The following is a 21,890-nucleotide window of genomic DNA, read 5'->3' on the forward strand; positions in this document are numbered from 1 at the left end:
GTTATCTACACGGCTAACATGCTGAAGAGCTGCTGTCCTCCAAAAAACTGTTTTGAAGCAATTCTCAAATGTCTTGTTTCTATTCAATAGTAGATGGCTTTATATATTTATAAGTAGTCCAACCAGTTTTGGGTTTCATGATTAATGTTCACCTACCAGAACCTTCAGTCAAACTAAAAGATACTGCAACCATATCTGCTCTACTTAGCTTTTGCTTTTGTGTTCTGCACCTCTGGGCTATTGTTCTGTCTTTGTGGCTAAAACTGTACTCCAGTCAGCTACTGTGGTTTCAACAGATATCATCCCACAGTAGGTTTTCATGTCTAAGTTCATACTTGTTTTAGTTCCCTTAAAGTTTGCTGATGCAGACCATAGCGAACAGTGTGTGAATAATAAATGTGCAACATTACATGAATGTAGAATATGATTTCCTCTGTCCATGTCCTCAGAGTTAAATATGTCGTAATCAGGTAACGTCAGCTTTCCACATTCAGTGATTAATCTCTCCCAATAACTACATATTGCCAACAGACTTCTACCTTCTCCTTACATTCTGGTAATTCTTGTGTTTTTCATTTTCCAAAATAAAAGGAGGCCTTTCATAATTCCTTGCATATGTAGCACACCAACAAACTACTCTTTTCAACTTTCAACAACTAAATCAATCAAGATGATCCTCAACACCACAACATGATTAGTAAGATGTAACTGCACACAGGAAGATAACACTTCTTTTGTTTTGTAAATCTGTAATGTTTCGTTACACACTGGTAAAGAATAAGGTTTATCACAATACAACATCACTCAATTACCTTAAACTTAAAATAAGAACAGCCTAGTACCTCAGCAGTGGTTCAGAGAATCTAAATATTCACTTCCTCAATGCTCTCGACAAGACAAATACATTAGATAGACCACACTTCTCTGCTGTCAGAGAAGTGTGGTGAATAAGCACAGAGAAGACTTCGTACTGAACGTGAGTGATGCCAACATTATTACAGAGTGCAGAGCATAATTTCTATTTGAAAAGACGCAAATCCTCACAGTTAAAACTGTATAGATGATCTACAGTGTGTCTATATTGTTCAATATTACCTAAATGTCTCTCTTATTTGATTGTTTAAAGATGCATCATATTACAGTAAAAGCTTTTTTTTTTAAAAAAAAAAACAAAAAAACACAGACTTACATTTTAGGTGGATAACTACAAGTACACAAACTTTGATTAACTGGGCAAAAGTATTATATAAAAATATATTGTATTGTGTTATGTATGTTTGTGTTATGTGTTGGTGGCCCTGTCCTGTCTCACTTTCAAAGTTCAGTATCTGAAACAATATCATCAGTAAACTATTATCCTGGTGTACTTGATGTGATATGCACCATACAACACAAGCGTGGACAATGAATTTTTCAGATAAATGAAAGAGCAAGTTGTCAATAGTAAACTACAAAGATTTAATTCGTGTTGATATTTGTGTTTCCTAAAATTCTCTAAAAGTTCTCATCTATTCATAGCTGCCAAGTACACAACCAAGCAAGTTCCTTAACCGTTAAAGTAAGTAAAGTGCCTTTTTAGGCTTTTATGATAAGTGAACAAAGAACTGGGGACTTGATAAAAGAGCAGTTTTGTTTTGAATATTGTAACTTCTCCAGTGTACCTTTCTCTGTGCAAATAACTACTTCCTCAGTTCTCTTCTCAGAAGACAAATATAGCACCTGGTGGTCAGACAGAAACTTATCTGCCAGTCAATTCTCTAGGAAGAAGACATCCTGTTTTAACTGTGGTGAGTTAAAAATCAGACTCTAATGTAAAAAGTATTTCAGTCATTGTTACATGATTTTCGCAATGATTCTCATTGTCCAGGTGCAATATTTTTAATTTTATTTTTAAATGAGCATCAACTTGGTATTACACTAGTATTTAAACTTGGTTTACTTATATTTGTGCTGAAGTTTTCTTTTTTTCATTTTTAAATGTTTGACTGGACTTAACTTGACCATGTAATGTTTTACTGATGATCTGATTCTGTCTCAGCAGAAAATGATTTGGATCTACATGATCATCACATCTCTGGCAACGACAGCTCTGGCAAAAGGTATAGTTCAATATTTCATGTTGCCCTATTACAAATATTTTAATATTTATATTTTAGTCATGGCCAGTGGTGCAGTGGCTCTGGATTTGGGCCTTTCTTTGTGGACTGGAGTTTAAGGGTGCACTCACATTCCGTGCCGAGGCAGGAATGACACCCCCTGCACTGTCCCCCACTTGCCTGCACTCACATTACCCTACGGGCGGGCGATACGGCAAAAATATCATATCACGATTTTTTAAAAATAAAATCACGATTTCGATTTTATCACGATCTTAAATTGAAAAATAAAAAACAGACAATATTTTCTTGGCATTCAGAGTAGAGACGTGGCGTGGCAGTGTTGGGGAATTATTTTCGTCTGGGCAGCTCAAACGGGTCGCGGGTCAACTACTTTAAGCAGGCATTTGAACCCCTTGTTTTCTACCTTCTTAAAAGGTACCACATCTTTTGCGAGGTAAAAGGTAACTGCTTCTGTTACCTCCTTCCATCGCTTGCTGGACTTGTCATACGGAGTGCCTTTGTTAAATGCCTGTGTTTATGTTTTGGTCTTACACTAGCTGCTGCCTCCGCCTATGGTGCCATTGGGCCCTTCGCTGTTTGGCTCTCAGCATATTGTTCGGGATGCTTCCTCTTCAAATGATTGAACAGCCTTGTCGGGTTGCCACCCGACGTGCAAACCTGTTCTGTGCAAACTTTGCACACAACGTTTGCCTGCGCTTCATTAGTTGAGGAAAACCCAAACCAATTCCATATAATGGAAGTGGAATTTTGAAGTGTGACCAACTCTGTTTGGCTTTCAGCCATGGCTCTCCATGCGGCTACCGCTACACACATAAACAAGGAGGCAGGTAAGAAAGCGCGTCACCGCCCGTAATTTGCCAAGATTGGTCGGTCAGGTTGACGACGTAATACCTCTGGTGCGACGGCGCATCAGCATAGAACTGCAATTTATAGAATGTGCCCTCGATGTGCAGTTTGACAGATCGTCTTCACGTTGTAATCGTTCAAGATTTAATATCCTCATATCGCCCACCCCTACATTACCCCAAACGAAGTGGGCCAAGGCACAGTTGCCTCCGACACATACGTCATCACTTTGATACACATGGCGCGACGTCATACTAAAGCAGTGTTTCTCAATTGCGGTCGTCGGGACCCACTGTCCTGCATGTTTTCAATGTCTCCCTCTTCCACCACACCTGATAAGGAGCCATTCATTTCAATCAGGTGTGTTGGAGAGAGGAAACATCTAAAACATGCAGGCCAGTGGATCCTGAGGACCACAATTGAGAAACACTGTACTAAAGTGACTGTTATACATGGTTACAGCAGTGCGATGGAGAGGGAACCTGACAACAAGGCTGCAATGACTACCTTCAAAATAGTCCGCCCTCTTCATCGGACCAACGTGAACTCTTTGCCGCTGCCATCATTGTTGTTGTGATGAAGGGATGGTTATGTTACGTTCCGCACATCATGTTAACAGCGCTTGTGCACATGTGTGACCAATCGTTCCGTGATGAAGTCCACCTCTTCAGACTGTGCCATGCCTGGGAAGCGCGGCGTAACCCAACCATAGAACACTTGTACTCACACTAGACAGAGATTCTGGATTTTAGAGGGAAAGCACTGCATGGTTGTCTCGTGTGAGTGCGCCTTAAATGTTGCCTGCGTGGGTTTTCTCCAGGTTCTCTAGCTTTTTCCAGAGTCTGAAGACATGCTTGTTGGTACAGATGGGATTTATGACTCTTTGAAGTGAGCTGGATTGTATTCCGGACCTTGTTCCTTTCAGACAGTCAATCAACAGGCTGGCTCAATTTGACGTTTACTTATTCTTAAGATGCCAGCCTGGGGGCAAATTATTTTATCTTCAAAATAAGCACTGCAATAGAGTAAGATACAAAATACAATAGACATTTTCTTGGAGGGATATCTGAGTCCATATACACTATATCTAAAGTATACATTCTAGACAGACAGATGCTATGCATGCCAGGTACAGTGCTATGCTCACTATGATACCAATTACATCACCAACACTGTCTCCAAACAAAGCAGGAGCTTCTGTGTGCATCAGTGTGAAATGCAGGAAGACCAGTTTGCAACTGCGACTCGGTTCCTATTGTTCACTTCGAAGAGCCTGTCTATAGATTAATTTCGCTCACGAACGTCACATCTCTAATTGTTTGGTTGACTGGTTAATTTCACTTGGCGGCACAGTCCTAAGGACATGTTCAGAACCCTGACTACCACCTGATGATGTGCTTCAAAACGTGTTAACTTATGGCTTTGAGTTAATGACTAGTTTCTGTGACAATAAATTAATTCTGCCTTCTTTAAAACTGATCGGTCTATACATGTACATTTTTTGATTGAATGCAATGTATAAAAAAAATCGTATTCTATATTTCTATCAGGGTATGTGGAATGCAACTTTACTGAAATTACTGAAACCAAACCGTGTTTTGGAGAGATTGGGAAGCCACTGATTTTTTACCTACCCTCGAAAACAAATACAAGGAAAACGTTGACGCATGAAGGCAGTGTCATTATCAACTTACTGAATGATTCAGAAGAGTCACCTACAGGTATCAAAGAGAAGAAACGTTTTTCATTTTCTAATGATGGGACATTAAAGCTCAACAAGACAACAAAGGAAGATTCTGGGACTTACATGCTGGAAACACATGACTTTATCAGTGGTCGGTTATTGTACTCAACTGTCATCCAGCTGGAAATACAAGGTAGGACTAAAAACAGTGGCTCTAAAACCAACACTGTGAATTTCAGGTTTCTGTTAGATTTTACCACTGCAATGTTTCAGCTGGTACTAATGTGAGCACATATCTGTTTTCTAGCTCCTGTGTCTAAACTAGCTGTGTCTCAGACATGTTTGTCACCAGAACAGATGAAGGTCAGCTGCTCCTCTGAGGGAGATGGAGCAGAGATCATTTTACATTTGGACAATAACTCACTGATACACAGCAGAGCTACAGCAAAACACAACGTCTCAAATGTTACTGTCAGTTTACACGGTCAGCTGACAGGAAACCTGACGTGTGATGCTCAAAACAACATCAGTAGAGAACAAACAGTCATCCAGCTCACAAGCTGTTCCACTTCAGGTAAAGTTAAATTATTCATTATCACGCCATTTTTTTTATTCCTTTACTTAGTGGGGTACATTTTTAAATTATTTCCTTGAAATCAGGTATTTAAATAAAAAATAATGATAATAAAAAAAAACATGTTGCCATTGTAGACCTATAAATGACAAAGAGCATGTACATGAAATCAGGACCTAATTTGGATTTCCATTCATATTTTTCAGGTAATAATTGTCCCGTGCTTCTTGTGACTGTGGCTGTGAGAGCAAGTGCTGCTGCTCTTCTGCTCCTTTTGTCTCTGTCTCTTGTTCTCAGTTTCAGATACTTAAAGTCAAGAAGATCCATGACAGTTAAGTATGGTAAGAGATACATGTTATCCCCATTCTCATCTCTCACTGCCCATACTGATTATTTATGCTTTTCTTAAACAGTAAAAAGTCTGAATGATCCCTTTTTACATCTGTCAGATGTCGCTAAAGATGAAATCGCCTACTCAGACAAATGAGGAAGAACAAGACCCCATTCACGTCAGTATGTAACTTCATTTTCTCCTACAACTTCATCCAGACAGCTTCCAAATCAGATGTTTTCATGATCAAATGAAGAAATAATACTATGGTTGCATACTGACTGCTGTTGAGAGGATTTGGACTGCTCCTCCTTTAGCAGTAGTCGATGCATTTTCAAATGACTGCACATCGCAAGAGTACTTTTGTTTTATTTCAGGACTGACATACTGCACGTCACGGTAGAATGTGTTTCATCTTTGGTGAAGTATTTTTACACACTGCTTGTTTGCTGCAACGACCCATTGGGCTCCTCACCATCACACGATCAGAGACTAGTCGACTTCCTGCTAAATGTGTCACGGCGCAGTAGTAAAGCCGACTAGTCAGTACAAGTCCTATTAGGTACACCTTGCTACTGGGCTGGATACCAGCAGTACTCAGCTAGTCTGTGGCAGAGTTGGTGCTGCATATCTTTGCTTTTACAAGTGGGTATTTGGGTTGCTGTTGTCTTTCTGCTAGCTCGAGGCATATGGCCTCAATTTGCTGACTTGAATCCATTCTAAATAAGTTTTTGTGTTTACATCTTGTGACAAAATTAGTCAATCATCTGCTCACACACCATATTGCCAAAAGTATTCGCTCACCTGCCTTAACATGAATATGAACTTAATCCATAGATTTAATCAGATTACATTTACAGATAATGTTATACATAGATAACATTTGTCAGGTCAGACAATGATGTTGGACAAGAAGGCCTGGCTCACAGTCTTTGCTCTAATTCATCCCTAATTCATCCCTATCAGGCCAAGGTCAGGACTCTGTGCAGGGCAGTTAAGTTCTTCCACACCAAACTCGCTCACCATGTCTTTATGGACCTCGCTTTGTGCACTGGTGCCAGGCACCATAGAATGCACCAGTGTGTCATGTTGCAACAGGAATGGGCCATCCCCAAACTGTTCCCACAAAGTTGGGAGAATGGAATTGTCCAATATCTCCTTTCACTGGAACTAAGGGACCAAGCCCAGCTCCTGAAAACCAACCTCGCACCATAATCCAACATAGTCAAACTGCAGAGGTCGTGGGATCGTTGAGGGCACATTCTATAAATTGTAGTTCTATGCTGATGCACCGACCCACCAGAGGTATTACGTCATCAATCTGACCAGCCAATCATAGTGAATTACGGGCAGTGATGCGCTTTCTTACCCCCCTCCTTGTTTATGTGTGCAGCAGTAGCCGCATGGAGAGCCATGGCTGAAAGCCAAATGCAGTTGGTCACTGAAAAAAAATTCCACTTCCATTATATGGAATTGGTTTGGATTTTCCTCAACTGATGAAGCGCAGGCAAATGTTTTGTGCAAAGTTCGCACAGAACAGGTTCGCACGTCAGGTGGCAACACAACAAACCTGTAGGCAAAACAGCGACTATTTAAAATAAAATCTGTTAAGAAAGGTTCTTTGGACTAAATTGTCTGTTTTTCACTTTTCAATTTAAGACTGTGATAAAATCAAAATCGCGATTTTATTTTTAAAAAATTGTGATATGATATTTTTGCATTATCGCCCACCCCTACGCCATACCCAGATTCATCCATCGGATTGCCAGATGGAGAAGCATGATTCGTCACTCCAGAGAATGACTCTACTGCTCTAGAGTCCAGTGGTGGCACTTTACAGATTAAATTTAAGGTCTGCTTCATACGGTATATACCTGTTTTATAATGTGTTTGTTCACTGGCAGAGGATGACAAATAGCCACTTCCTTGATTCATACATGAAACAGAAAGAGGAAACTGTTCAGAGGTTTGTCTACAACAACCCAAAAGAAGACCACACTCTGAATGCAGCAAATGCTAACTAAACTCACATGTCTGAAAGGCCACTTGTGAAACCAGGACCTTTACAGTTCAACCTATTCTGAACACAACGTGAACATTAAGTTTCAATGGTTGGTTGATTGGACTACAGTAGAAACATGAATCTTTTAAAATTGCAGAATATTTTTCTTTGATGCATTTAATTGCAAAGTTATTCAACTGAACAAAGCATTGGCTGTCAGTAGATTTGTAAAGTTTTGTAATCATGTGTGGCTTAATGTCGAATTTGTAAATAAATATTCTATGTAATAAAGAAATGTGCTTATGCTAAATAAGTCATGTTCAGAGTGTTGTGTTCACTGTCTGTGTCAACTAACAAGAAATTCAAGGACAAAAATGTTTTAAACTTTAAAAAGAAAAACCTGAGAAATGCAATTTCCATTTTTGTCATTTTCTAATGACTTATAGCTTTTAAATTTTGTTACACTGCATCAAGCCATTGATTTACATTAGCCTATAGCCAAGTCCTGAATTTATAGAGGTTCAGGATTTCACTCTACAGAAAAAAATGGGAACACAGTGAGTAAAAATGAGACAGAAACAAAAAATGTCCAGAAACTGCTTGGGATTCTGAGCTATGAATAGTTTTTTTCCATACATATTAGAATATGATCATTAACTGCCCTATTATTCAGCACTGAGCTCATGTTTAAAATGTGGAATACCTGGGATGTCTTGACAACAACCGAATTTAGTCAGTAGCAATGCAGTCAGCATCACTGACCACATGATGGAGACAACGGCCATTAAAGGTAACAAGCATTACTTCTTTGGTCTTCAAGTTACACGATCAGGCATAACATTATGACCACCTTCCTGATGATGTGCTCCCAAACAGTTGAGATTCATCAAAGAATGGACATGGGTCGTTCTGTGGTGTCTGGTTACACAGTGTTGTTAGCGGGGCCCTGTGGGTCCTATGGGCTGAGAGGAGGGCTCTCTGCGGATCATCCCGCAGATACTTGATCAGTTTGGGATCGACTGAATTTGGAGGCCAGGTCAACACCTTGTGCTGCTCTTCACATTTTCCTGCTTGGAGTGTCATTAGTACGGGATAAGGAGGCCTGGTCTGGTCTGAGTGGGTGCTACATGTCTAAGTAACATGAATCTCAGGTCCAAAAGCTGAATTGTCACAAGATAGTCAATGTTATTTACTTCTCCTATCAGTGGTTTTAATGTGGCTGATCTGTGTATTTCACAAGGCAGGTTTTGTCACTTATTACAAGGGAGCTTGAAGTCTAGACTGAGAGACCTGTAGGAAACATTTCTGACCACACGATGGAGCCAAAAGTTCTCAAATTCAAGCTTTCAAGCTGTTCAGTAAAAACAGCAGTTTACACTATAAAATGTTTCCACTGTGGTACCAGTCTCCAGTTTAGTGTGATGTGTTTACTCTAAATACCAGGCTTTTTATTAACCAGCTGTCACTGTCACCTTAACAGTCTACATCAAAACGGTGCAGGTTAAGGGCCAAGAAGAACCTGGAACTGCCCAGCCACCCCAGACACTCCCTTCTACTGGCTGCAGCTACAAAAATACAATTCACTGTGCATTACTACGTATCTTTTCTTATCTACACAGATAATATGCTGAAGAGCTGCTGTCCTCCAAAAAACTTGAAGCATGGATGTTCAAATGTCCACTTTTGTTTCTATTCAATAGTAGATGGCTTTATATATTTATAAGTAGTCCAACCAGTTTTGGTTTTCATGCTTAATGTTCTCCTATCAGAACCCTTAGACAAACTAAAAGATACTGCAACCATATCTGCTCTACTTAGCTTTTGCTTTTGTGTTCTGCACCTCTGGGCTATTATTCTGTCTTTGTAGCTAAAACGGTACTCCAGTCAGCTACTGTGGTTTCAACAGATACCATCCCACGGTAGGTTTTCATGTCTAAGTTCATACTTGTTTTAGTTCCCTTAAAGTTTGCTGATGCAGACCATAGCGAAGAGTGTGTGAATAATAACATTACATGGATATAGAATATGATTTCCTCTGTCCATGTCCTCAGAGTTAAATATGTTGTAATCAGGTAACGTCAGCTTTCCACATTCAGTGATTAATCTCTCCCAATAACTACATATTGCCAACACACTTCTACCTTCTCCTTACATTCTGGTAATTCTTGTGTTTTTCATTTTCCAAAATAAAAGGAGGCCTTTCATAATTCCTTGCATATTTAGCACACCAACAAACTACTCTTTATAACTTTCAACAACTAAATCAACCAAGATGATCTTCAACACCACAACATGATAAGTGATATCTAACTGCACACAGGAAGAGAACACATTTTTGTTTTGTAAATTTATAATTTGTTACCCACTGGTTAAGAATAAAGTTTATCACAATACAACATCACTCAATTACCTTAAACTTAAAATAAGAACAGCCTAGTACCTCAGCAGTGGTTCAGAGAATCTAAATATTCACTTCCTCAATGCTCTCAACAAGACAAATACATTAGATAGACCACACTTCTCTGCCGTCAGTGGAAGTCAGAGATCAGTGAATAAGCACAGAGAAGACTTCGTACTGAAGGTGAGTGTTGACAACAGAGTGCAGAAAAGAGCCTAATTTCTATTTGAAAAGACGCAAATCCTCACAGTTAAAACTGTATAGATGATCTACAGTGTGTCTATAGTGTCCAATATTACTCAAAAGTCTTTTTAAACTTAGTCAGCTTAAAAGTTTCTGGATTGTTTTAAAGATAACTGAACTGGATTGCAACAGCATGTGAAACAAACTGAGCAGAATTTACCAAATTGTAAGCGGCATACTTGTGAGTTATTGTTTTGCATTGTTTTGGTTTTTTACAATAAGCAAAGAGAAATTGTCGGTGGGTAAGTACACAAACTTTGATTAACTGGGCAAATATATATATAAAAATATATTCTATGGTATTATGCATGTCTGTGGTATGTGCTGTAACCATGTTGGACGCATTGTCCTGTCTTTTTAAGTTCAGGGTCTGAAACAATATCAGCAGTAAACTATTATCTTGCTGTCAAGTTAAATTATCAAACTTTTAATAAGCACATCTACTTATGTCAAATACAGAATGAAGGGGGAAAAAAGGAAAAAGCTAAATTTTTTAGGGATGATCTTCTTTCCTTAAATGTTTGGTTTGTCCATGTATGGCACAATGTTTTTCTATTTTGTAACTTTCTGCAAATTTCTGTTAAATGCACCATACAAATCAAGCATATACAATTAATATTTTCAGATAAATCCTTGTACTCCACTGCTGACAATTTGCCCTCATTTCAAGATATGATTTGTGTTTCCTAAAATCCAGTTCTCATCTATCCATAGTTGCCAGGTACACAACAAAGAAAGCTAATTGGCTGTTAAAGTTAGTAAACTGACTTTCTGGGCTTTTATGAAACAAGAACAAAGAACTGGTGACTTGATAAAAGAGCAGTTTTGCTTTGAATATTGTAACTTCTCCAGTGTACCTTTCTCTGTGCAAATAACTACTTCCTCAGTTTTCTTCTCAGAAGACAAATATAGCACCTGGTGGTCAGACAGAAACTTATCGGCCAGTCAGTTCTCTAGGAAGAAGACATCCTATTTTAACTGTGGTGAGTTAAATCAGACTCGAATGTAAAAAGTGTTTCAGTCATTGTTATATGATTTTCTCAATCAAGTATATAAATAACTACATTCTGATTCTCATTGTCCAGGTGCAATATTTATCTTTTCAATTTTAAATAAGCATCAACTTGGCAGTACACTAGTATTTAAACTTGAAGAAACTAAGTTTTTTTTTTGTTTTAATGTTTGACTGGACTTAACTTGACCATGTAGTGTTTTACTGATTCTGTTGTAGGAGAAAATGATTTGGATCTACATGGTCATCACATTTCTGGCAATGACAACTCTGGTAAAAGGTACAGTTCAATATTTAACATTGCATTATTATAAATATTTTAATATTTATATTTTAGTCATTGCCTGGTGGTGCATTAGTAAGCACTAAGACCTCACAACAGAAGCGTTCTGGATTCTGGCCTTTCCTTGTGGGCTGGAATTTAGATGTTCTCCCTGTGCCTGCATGGGTTTTCTCCAGGTTATCTAGCTTCTTCCACAGTCTGACATGACAGACATGCTTGTTAGTACAGATGGGATTTATGACTCTTTGAGGGATCCGGATCTTGTGATCAGTTTCTTTTAAACAGCTATCTAAATGGCTGGCTCATTTTGATGTTTATTCATTTTTAAGATGCCAACCTGGCGGTAACTTATTTTATCGTCAAAATAAGCACTGTGATAGGGTAAGACACAATATAAAATACATATTCTCCTGGTGGGATATCTGAGTCTATATACAGTTTATCTAAAATATAGATTCTAGACAGACATATGCTTTATCACATAAAAAATATGAAGACATTCATACATCACCAGCGTCTCAAAGCAAAGCAGGAGCCTCTGTGTGCATCTGTGTAAAATGCAGCGGAAAAAAGAAGAAAGGAAGAATGGCTTGCAACTGCGACTCCGTTCCTACTGTTTAATTCAAAGAGCCTGTCAAAAGATTCAGTTTGTTTGTGAACGTCACATCTCTAATTGTTTGGTTGACTGGTTAATTTAACTTGGCGGCAGGGTCTTGAGGACATGTCCAGTACCCTTTTTTAGAAATGAGTCCATATACACTACCAGTCAAAAGTTTTAGAACACCACACTTTTTCTTTTTCCTGAAAACGATTCAGTTTATTGTGTCATTGCACTCTGAAATGAAAGCATAGAACAAATAAGCAATTTGAATTGAAAAAGAAATCATGGAATCAATTTATAGACCAAAATGTATCTAAAACTTTTGACTTATCAAAGTAGCCACCTCTGGTGGATAAAACAGCTGAACACACTCATGGCATTCTTTCTACAATAGAAATCAAATATTCTTCAGAAAGTTCTTCCCAAGTCTGTTGCAGAGGTTCCCATAAATGTGTGGCACTTGCAGGTTGCTTGGCTTTCACTCTTCTGTCCAATTCATCCCAAACCAGCTCGATGGGGTTTAAGTCTGGAGACTGTGCTGGCCACTCCATGTTTTCAAGCCCTCTTGTACTTTTTTCCTGAGGTGGTTTTGGCATAGCTTGGACTTGTGTTTTGGGTCATTATCTTGATGTAGGATGAACTTCTGACCAACTAGGCGCATACCAGAGGGTATTGCATGGCGCTGCAGAATGCTGTGGTAGCCGTTTTGGTGCCACTCACTCTGTACAAGTCACCGACCCTGGATCTAGCAAAACAGCCCCAGACCATCACACGTCCTCCTCCATGTTTGTCCAGTGTGTTAATGTCACATCCTGTGGAACCATCCTCTCGCCTACTCAACAGCGTACAAAGGTCTTGTGTGATGAACCGAAGATTTGAAATTTTGATTCATCAGTCCATAATACCTTCTTCCAGTCTTCAGTAGTCCAATGGCGGTGTTTTGTGGTCCAGGAGAGCCTCTTTGTCTTATTCTGACATCTTAGCAATGGCTTTATTGCTGCAACTCATCCTGTCAAACCTGCAGTTCGAAGTCTTCTCTTCACAGTTGAAAATGAGACTTGCTTACTACGACTACTATTAAGCAGTGCTTGAAGCTGTTGTCCCGCCTATCATACAAGCTGTTAACTCTCAGAAACTTGTCTGAATCAGTTGTGGCTTTGGGTCTGCCAGATCGCTTCCTGTCAGAGTTTCCCCCAGTTTCTCAGTGCCTTTTGATGGTGAAGAAAACTGTACTCACTGACACCTTGACTTTCTTTGCAATTTCCCTGTAGGAAAGACCTACATTTTTAAGTGTTATGATGGTCTGTCTCTCTTCCATTGTTACTTGTCATTTTTGTAGCAACACACTACTTTCTGCAGTGCAATACTGTTCATCAAATGCTCATGAGGGTCTGGTACCACAGTGTGTTCCAACACTGCTTTTATGCAGACACAGGGGGTTGTAAGTAATCCAGAAAAGTTGGAACACCTGTAGGAATTAGTAGCACCAGCTTTCAAGTCTGATTCCACCTTCATTGGCTGCAGAACAGCTTTAAATTGTTAACCCACTTCATGTTCCCTGAAAAAGGCCTTTTTTTATAATTCTGAAATGTACATTATTTTTCAGTTTTGGGTATCCAAACCTTTTTTTTTTTTAACCTCTGACTGTTCAGTACTTACCTTTGTACCATTTCAAGCTATTCATTGAGCTTGCATGACTTGAATTGCAATAAATAACTGGAAAAATTAGGGTGTTCTAAAACTTTTGACCGGTAGTGTATGTACCTTTTTTCTACTAAAATGAAATGCTTTTATGTATAAAAATATCTTTTTCTTTATTCCTATCAGGGCATCTGAAGTGCAACTTTACTGAATCTACTGAAAACAAGCTGTGTGTTGGACAACTTGGGAAGCCACTGACTTTTCACCTGCCCGTGGAAACAAATACAAAGAAAAAGTTGACACACGACAGCTGTGTCATTATCCGCATAACAAATGATTCAGAAGCATCAATTATGGATTTCAAAGGCAAAGAACGTTTTACATATTTTAATAAAGGGTCATTCCAGCTCAACAAGGCAACAAAGGCAGATTCTGGGAGTTACACGTTGGAAACATATAATTTTACCAGTGGTGAGTTATTGACCAAAACTGTCATCCAACTCGAAATACAAGGTAAGACTAAAAATTACAGCGCTACAACAAACACTGTTTTACCATCTGAACATTTCTGTTGGCACTAATGTGATCATATATCTGTTTTCTAGCTCCTGTGTCTAAACCAGTTGTGTCTCAGACATGTTTGTCACTAGAACAGATGAAGGTCAGCTGCTCCTCTGAGGGAGATGGAGCAGAGATCATTTTATCTTTGGATAATAACTTATTGATACAAAGGAGAGCTACAGCAAAACAAAATGCCTTAAGCGTTGTTGTCAGTTTACGCAGTGAACTGATAGGAAACCTGACATGTGATGTGCAAAACAACGTCAGCAGAGAACAAACAGTCATCCAGCTCACAAGCTGTTCTAGTTCAGGTATTTTCTTTTAGAAATCATTCATTAAATTCCATGTAATTCAATTCTTTCATTTTGCATTGAAATGACTGGGAAACTAATCTCCTAGCAGTATCTGCTTTAAAAGATGTATAATGTATACATCAGTATACAACATAATGTATACAATGCATAGACACCAAATAAGACAAAAGCATTTAGACGTCAGAGTCCATTAAATGACAATTAACATGTACATTGTATCAGAGCCTAATATGTTTTAACTTTTGTAGTTTTAGGTCACTTGTCAGTCACTTTGGTCATTGCTGTGATGGCAGGCATTGCATTTCTATTTCTCTTCCTGGCTGTGGTTGTCAGTATAAAGCATTGTAAAAAGACACCAAGCCCTGTGACTGAAGGTAAGAGGCACATTAAATGTCTTGCCAAATTTTGCATGTAACTGTTTAGGTGAGGGGTTTTGAACTATATCTTTTATCCTGTTCCTTCAAAGATGCATGAATCAAAGTAAATGTGTGTGGGTGTGGGGGGGGTGGGGGGATGGGGGGGGTGGCGGGGGGGGTCGAAGTGCAGTTTGTAATTGGAGATTTAATGAGCTTTAAAGGGTGTGTTTTTTAACAAAAAATGTGTGATGTCATCACAAACACTAACATAAATGTGATAAAAAAAATCAGAAGTTAATCAAACACTGATCAAGACTGAAGTTCATTAAAAGATTCGTGTAAAATTGTAATTGATTGTAACTGTAATGGCTTACCTGAGATACATGTTTGTTCTTACTTCTTTCAGACAACACTGAAGTTGAAATAATCTACTCAGATGTTAGAGTGTCCCCAGCCCGATTACAAACAGTGGCACCGTTGAATGATGCTTTATAAACTGTAGTGCACACAAGTACACATAGAGAGAATATTCAGTACTGTGCAGACTGGTCAATACTCTTTTCATCTGACCTATGTAATGGGTGATCTAGAATTGTTGTTTAGACAATGATCTCATCAGTTTTATTTCTACCTACAACAGAAAGAGGCGAAAGGAGTCTCTGCTCATAGTTCAATGTATTTATGTTACCCACTATGTAATGTAGGACAGATGTCATGAGAACTATAATTCACATTACAAAGGCCTCAAATCTACAGTATGTGAAGGTAATGAGGCATCCATCCACTTTCCATCCTTGCCACTAACTCTAACTCTGAAATCGAATAGTCCGCTATGCATTCATGTATGTATATTTGATGTGTATTTGATGTCTTTGCAAGCTCACAGTGGATGACAAATAGATTCCTCTTTAAATAGATCTTCGCCTCATATAACAAACCAGACTATAAAGAGGAAGTGCAACACTGCTGCACTCTGAATGCAGCAGTATCAACCAAAACCACATATGCGAGAAGCCATTTGTGAAACTAGCAACCTTTAAAATATAACCAATGCTTGTTTTAGTTTTATTGGTACTTTAACTATAGAAAAAATGTATTCTTCATGTCACATTAACAGCTCTAGATAAAAGTACATTTCACTGAACTTCGACTGTGTAATATTTTGCTTAAACCATGTATATTGCTTTTGTAACAATAAATTATGTTTAAAAGAAAGAAAAAATGTTTTTATAATGTAGTTGAGTGCACAATGATAATTACAACAATTTTTTGAAACTTGAGCTGATTGTAAAACTGTGGAATATGCATAAACATTCATTCGAATAAAAGAAATCAATGCCTTTTGTTTTCTGCAGTGCTCCAAGTTTTTGTAAATCATTGATGGCTTATTAAAGGGTTTTTAAATATACAGTTTAACAAATAACTGTGCTTATGCTTGATGACTGTCATTTTTCTGTCTTTATTTTCTTTTTGCTACCACAAACCAGTTAGTCAAAGTCAAATTTTCAAGTACTGCACTGACCACCAATGTCCACATGATGACGCCATACACCAAAAAAAAATAATAGTCAAGTATGAAAAAAAATATCATCAGCATACTTGAAGTAACTACTACATTTAGAGGTTGCATACACTAATGATCAAAAGCATTTAAACTGCAATATGGCAAAAAAAAAAAAAACTCACCCATTTGTAGTGTCAGACGTCCCGTTTTTGTCCCAGTTTCACAGAGCAGGATGGCTGTCAGTCCTTGGACTCGATGAGAAACTAAGGGAAAAAGTCAAGGAAGTGGATGGGGAGGATAGTAAATGGTACGTTGATGAGAGTTAAATGAGTGTGGACTTCTTGTACGGTTCCCTGGAACGACTGCTCATTCTAAAATGATCCACTGTAGTGCAAACCACATCCATCTCCTCTTCCAGACCTGCCTCAGTTTTTCTGTGCTGAGGCTGCAGTCTCTTTTAGTTATTCACTGCCTCGCTGTGCACTCTGTCCAAGATTTCTTTTTAAATTCTGTCTCTTCAGTATTAAAAATGTCCCAACGTCACCCATCAGTGCGTTTACAAGAATTCACCTTACTCAATTAGAACAGTGTTTATGTTTTGGCTTGGTTATAAAATGTGTTTTAATCCTTGTGTAAAATTAGCATAGCATGAATACTATTTCCATTCACACCTCCTTGGCTGCCATAGCTGTGTTTTGGAAGTGGAATTCCCATGCATACGGGAATCGTTTTTCCATATGTACCACACTACAATATATGCCAGCATTTACCCATAGCCACAACATTTGAAACTGGTTTTATACTTGGGTCATGTGGAATAACACTTAAGGCTTCCCAACTTTCTCTTGCCTTCTCGATGCTCCATGTTTTAATGGGGTGTCTGCAGGAGAAGGAGGGCTTCCCCCTCTGCCCGACGCCCCTGCTTTGAAAACATGTGGCCTGGGAATAATTGGGTTACAACTCCAGCAGCCCAATGAGTTGGCCTTGATTTGGAGAATGACTCCATTTACTTTTGCCTGACTGCCTGCTGCTTCCACAGCTGTGACTTTTATCCTCCATTCAGGCTCAGGATTTTACTGTATAGGCCTGGCAAACGGCCAGATGAGAGAGTGGAACACAATCTGAGAATTATTGTACTAACCTACATTCAGGACGACTGAACAGTATGGATCTCTTTTTTATGTGAGGGTCCCCCTGAGTTTAAGAAATTATGTTAGGTTACGACATTTGACTCAGAAACCACCGCAGCATGATTAAATCTTTGTTCTCTTGGAAGACTGGCCTTGCAGTGTGTCACCTTCTCACAATACATTCATACGTGGAGCCATTTGTCAGAAGGAAGATGATGGCGTATATATGGTAACACGCTACAATAAATGCCAGAGAATCAACACATTTTTATACTTAAGTACTTAAAGTGTGGCCATGCATAGGCTCCAGTGACCCCCACGACCCTAATGAGAATAAGCGGTAGCAGAAGATGAGTATGGCCTTGCACCAGTGGCTGTTTCACAACATCCTAATTTTTTTTTATTTATTTATTTATTTTTTTTAAATGTAGCACTGGAGTCTACCCTCAGTTACAGGCCAAGTCAGAAACAACTTCATTGCATATTCAATTTAACTGAATTTATATATATTTATAAATTTATCTTGGGCAGGAGGTAAGTCGTGTCCGCTTACTGTATGAGTCAATGAAGGCAGAAGTCTAACTATAACTCACTGGATTTTAGACCGATTTTCAAGCCGTTTGGTGTACTATAAATGTCGACATATATTTATGATACAATAGAGATTGGTTAAAGTAAAAATGCAGACAGTGTGCAACACCACTGAAAAGCTTGTAGGTATTAGTGTGCATCATCAAAACAGAATGATATATAATAATAAAATATAACAAAATAATAATATACTAAATAATAATACGAGATGATATACCATATATGACATAATAATCAAAACAAAACGAGATAAAGTTACATGAAAAGTATGCGTGAAATAACACATACAACGCACCGAGGCACTGACCACTACAGCTATTTTAATTGAGGTTAACTTAGCTTTAAAGATACAACATGTTCATATCGGTTAAATAATATGAAACATCTTCTCACTTGTGAAATGGTATCCTCTGTTTCCCTGTCCCTGATTGGTTTCGGTGTTTCTTTCACGGGAACATCTGTAAACGAAAAAAAAAAAAAAAGTAATTTTGGTGTCAGTCAGATGCACTGACGACGGTTGGTCTGACCGTTGGTCTGACCGTTGGTCAGAAACCCCAGCCTAAGATGGCGGCCGTATTGAGGCGTCTATACTGTTAATCATGTAGCTATCCCATTCCCCATTTAAACAGGCACAGTTGAAAGGCCCTTTGGGCATTATTTCATGTTAATTAATTACACCTGCTCTTTCCTTGTTCTGTCAAAACTTTGGTTTAAAAAATATCTATAATTTTCAAACCAGTGATTAAGCTACTAGCTAGCTAACTACTATTCACTAGTTAGCCACTGTTCGTGTGCTAATTCTTTTTATTTAGTTTTTTTATTTGTCGTTCTTTAAGAGTGTTTCTTTTACGTGTAACGAAGCTACTGTGACCAAGCAATTTTCCCCCGAAATAAAAAGGTTATAAAAGCAACCCCTCTCCCGTTATTTCCCCCAAATTTATGAAAACACACTTTGACCAATTTTCAACAAGAGTTCCCGATGGGCCACACTCATTAATTATGTTGCATTAACTCTACTGGTATATCAGTGGTGGTCTTCTTTCTCACCTCTTCTCTGCCTTGGCGGTCGTCTCCATCTTCTTGTCCATCTCCAACTGATTTTTTTTTTTTTTTTCAAATCTTTATTGAAAACGTCTCCACCTGATAATTAACGTACCTAGGCGTCTGACGATGACGCAGTGCTCACGTGATCGTTGGTAATTCCGGGTTTATTTATTTACATGAAAGACTACATATTTAGTTTGGACAAGGAAGTGGACACTTAACAGGATTAATCTAAAATTACTGCCAAACTTCAGCCAACTAGTTCAATAAATCCTCCTCCTCATTATCTCTCTGTCTGGAGTCTGTTATAGCTCCAGTCTTGCTCTGGATCTGAACCGTACCAAGTGCGTATAAAGAATTGGTCCAAACATGTCAAAGTGCACAAAAATATTCCACGAACAAAATAATAAAAGGAGACGTTTTTGGGTTCAGTCTCCACAACCAAAGGCTGCCAGATGGCTCCATGTTGATCATAACAAAACTACAAAAATAACTGCGACTGAGTGACTGCTGAGGGCAACTTTCAACATGAGACCTGATGTAGGGTTTGTGTGTGCATGAAGACACAGACACACACAGACATTATAGAGGATCACAGCAAGAATTTAATTCAAAATAGCATTAATTAAAAAAAAAAAAAAAAGTAAATAAATGTTATGTTTCTTTCAGCAATGAACTGAAATTCGATTACTTTGCCAAGTGGTAGGGCTTAGTTAAAGTCTCTGCATCTAAGTTTTAAGCGAAGACGTTTAATCAGCGATCACTTGTTTATTCAAACTACTGTCAGCTACTTTTTTGTCTGACTTCTTTTCAAGGATTCACTTGATGAGAGGACAAATCTACTAAAATCAATGTTTCTTTATGAATACAATTATGTGCTGAGCCTATGTGTATATATATCATGTCCTGTAAATATCATATTTAAATGGAAAATGTTGCTGTATCATTTGCTCATTACTGCTAAACCAGTAACCATGGTAAAAGCATCCTCAGCTGAATCCTCGGCAAAGTTGTTAACTGAGTGAAACAAACACCATGAAGCACGGGGACAAATATGTCAAGGAGAGTTTTCCTGCCGAACAACCCTCTAGTTGTGTTGCAGTCACATGTTGACCTGGATGTGAGCAACAGCCTTTTGTGTAGTTTCCATTTTCTCTTCATTTGATCAGGCCTTACAGGAAATAAGACCAGCAGAGAGCGATGTTCTCTTCAAAACATATCAAAATGAAATGTCTTGGACACAACATCCAGTTTAGTGTTGTTACTCGTCCTTACACAAAATGTATCCATAGTACCACCAAATGTAGCCAACGTAATAAAAATGGCCAGATTTTACACTTAAGTTCAGCCTGATTAACCTTTTGTATGTTTTCATAAATATATTAATTTCATCCATGATTTTTTTCACAATATATAAACTTTTTGCAGAACTAAGATTGTAATAAGTTGCAGTAAAAAGGAAATGATGACTTTCAGCTTTAATATTAAGCACTTTTAAGTTTTAAGGGGTGCATTAAGGATGCACTTTTTTTGGACTAATCACACAATCTATTATTTCCATTTGTGACAATGATAACATTAATAATTGGATACTTTGAATCATTAACGCCTGGTTTGGTGTTTCTAAGGACTTGATGTCACGTGACTGAATTGTGTATAGGTCACGACCCATGGAATTTCAATAAATCACATAACATTAAAAAAAACAACAGAAAAATAAAGGATAAATTACATTCAAGTATGTTCTTTTTTTAGCGTCTAGTTGTGGAGAAATTAAAATACAGTTTCGCAAATTAGACATGGGATTGATGAAAATTTCTCTCAAAACTTTTCCTCGAAAGTTAAGATTTAAAAGTCCATAGTAGAAATTCTGATTTAACATTAAATATCCTTGCACGTTCTGCGGTCTGTCACTTGTTTTATCAACTTATGTACAGATAGTATTGTGAGTAAATGGTCAGCACTTTGTATTTTGTCAAAGAGAAAGTAATTAGTAAGTTTTTGTTTATTTCTATATTTGGTTTATGACTTAAAATGTCCACATTCTATATTATATATGGCTCTGTCAAAACTAAAGTTTTGTCTTTCTTAAACCAAGAACTGCAACAAAACGTTTTGCAAGATAATAATGAAGTTATGTTTGCGATCAATTATTTATGGCTCTCCTCATTGTTGTGCCTCCTATTTTCTCTGCAGTGTTTTCCATGGGTGAAGTATTATGTTGTGATGGTTCACGGGCCATTTGTCTGATGTACATGTGGAGCCTCATACAATTTAGATGGACAACCCCTGCCCTTTTTACCTCTGATCAGTCTCACATGAAATCCTACAATGCTTTGCTGAATAGTTCACTCATGCCTCAAAGCAAATGTTCAGCTTGACAATATGCCTGCTGTGGTGGTCCTGGTAAAATCCACCTTTTATGAACTTCAGAATTCATAAAAACGCCTTTATGACATAGGGGGAAATGTTTGCCAACAATATTTCCTGACTGCTGTTGAAAACAATAGTTAATGCACAAGTTATCCTTCCTTCCGGGGCATTTAAGGAAGAGATTGAACGTCTCTGGGTCATCCTCTTTGTTTTGTTTTCATAGCAACCTTTCAACCAACTCTGCTCGCTGATTGGCCCGTCACACGTTAACGGCACCAAGGT

General features: G+C 38.2%; 2 protein-coding genes and 1 long non-coding RNA gene across 3 annotated transcripts in view; all 3 read left to right on the forward strand.

Moving 5' to 3' along the window:
- The window catches only part of LOC125021831, a 31,318-nt gene extending 23,458 nt beyond the window's left edge, over window positions 1-7,860 (forward strand). The window contains exons 4-6 of the mRNA XM_047608058.1: window positions 4,958-5,224; window positions 5,431-5,565; window positions 5,674-7,860. Of these exons, the coding sequence (XP_047464014.1) occupies window positions 4,958-5,224; window positions 5,431-5,565; window positions 5,674-5,711 (440 nt within the window). The 3' untranslated portion in view covers window positions 5,712-7,860. The remainder of the gene's footprint in view (window positions 1-4,957; window positions 5,225-5,430; window positions 5,566-5,673) is intronic.
- Window positions 948-4,096, forward strand: LOC125021832. Its single transcript, XR_007114373.1, has 5 exons — window positions 948-976; window positions 1,519-1,558; window positions 1,704-1,787; window positions 2,042-2,099; window positions 3,429-4,096. It is a non-coding gene; the product is annotated as an uncharacterized LOC125021832 (long non-coding RNA).
- Window positions 7,861-10,868: 3,008 nt separating the features above from the next.
- LOC125021830 lies at window positions 10,869-15,038 on the forward strand. Its single transcript, XM_047608056.1, has 5 exons — window positions 10,869-11,181; window positions 11,430-11,490; window positions 13,922-14,248; window positions 14,341-14,607; window positions 14,859-15,038. Exons 2-5 carry the CDS (start codon window positions 11,436-11,438, stop codon window positions 15,023-15,025), a joined length of 816 nt encoding a protein of 271 aa, XP_047464012.1. The 5' UTR covers window positions 10,869-11,181; window positions 11,430-11,435; the 3' UTR covers window positions 15,026-15,038.
- The last annotated feature ends 6,852 nt before the right edge of the window (window positions 15,039-21,890 follow it).

Source organism: Mugil cephalus, chromosome 15 (assembly GCF_022458985.1).
Source record: "Mugil cephalus isolate CIBA_MC_2020 chromosome 15, CIBA_Mcephalus_1.1, whole genome shotgun sequence".
In the NCBI taxonomy this organism is placed as follows: domain Eukaryota; kingdom Metazoa; phylum Chordata; class Actinopteri; order Mugiliformes; family Mugilidae; genus Mugil; species Mugil cephalus.

What these genes read in the sequence shown, in the direction of transcription:
- LOC125021830 (XM_047608056.1), top strand. Translation starts at nt 11,436, where the DNA reads ATGATTTGGATCTACATGGTCATCACATTTCTGGCAATGACAACTCTG. An exon ending in CATCCAACTCGAAATACAAG is followed by an intron (nt 14,249 to 14,340) that starts GTAAGACTAAAA and finishes TCTGTTTTCTAG; the next exon opens with CTCCTGTGTCTAAACCAGTT. An exon ending in CACAAGCTGTTCTAGTTCAG is followed by an intron (nt 14,608 to 14,858) that starts GTATTTTCTTTT and finishes TAACTTTTGTAG; the next exon opens with TTTTAGGTCACTTGTCAGTC.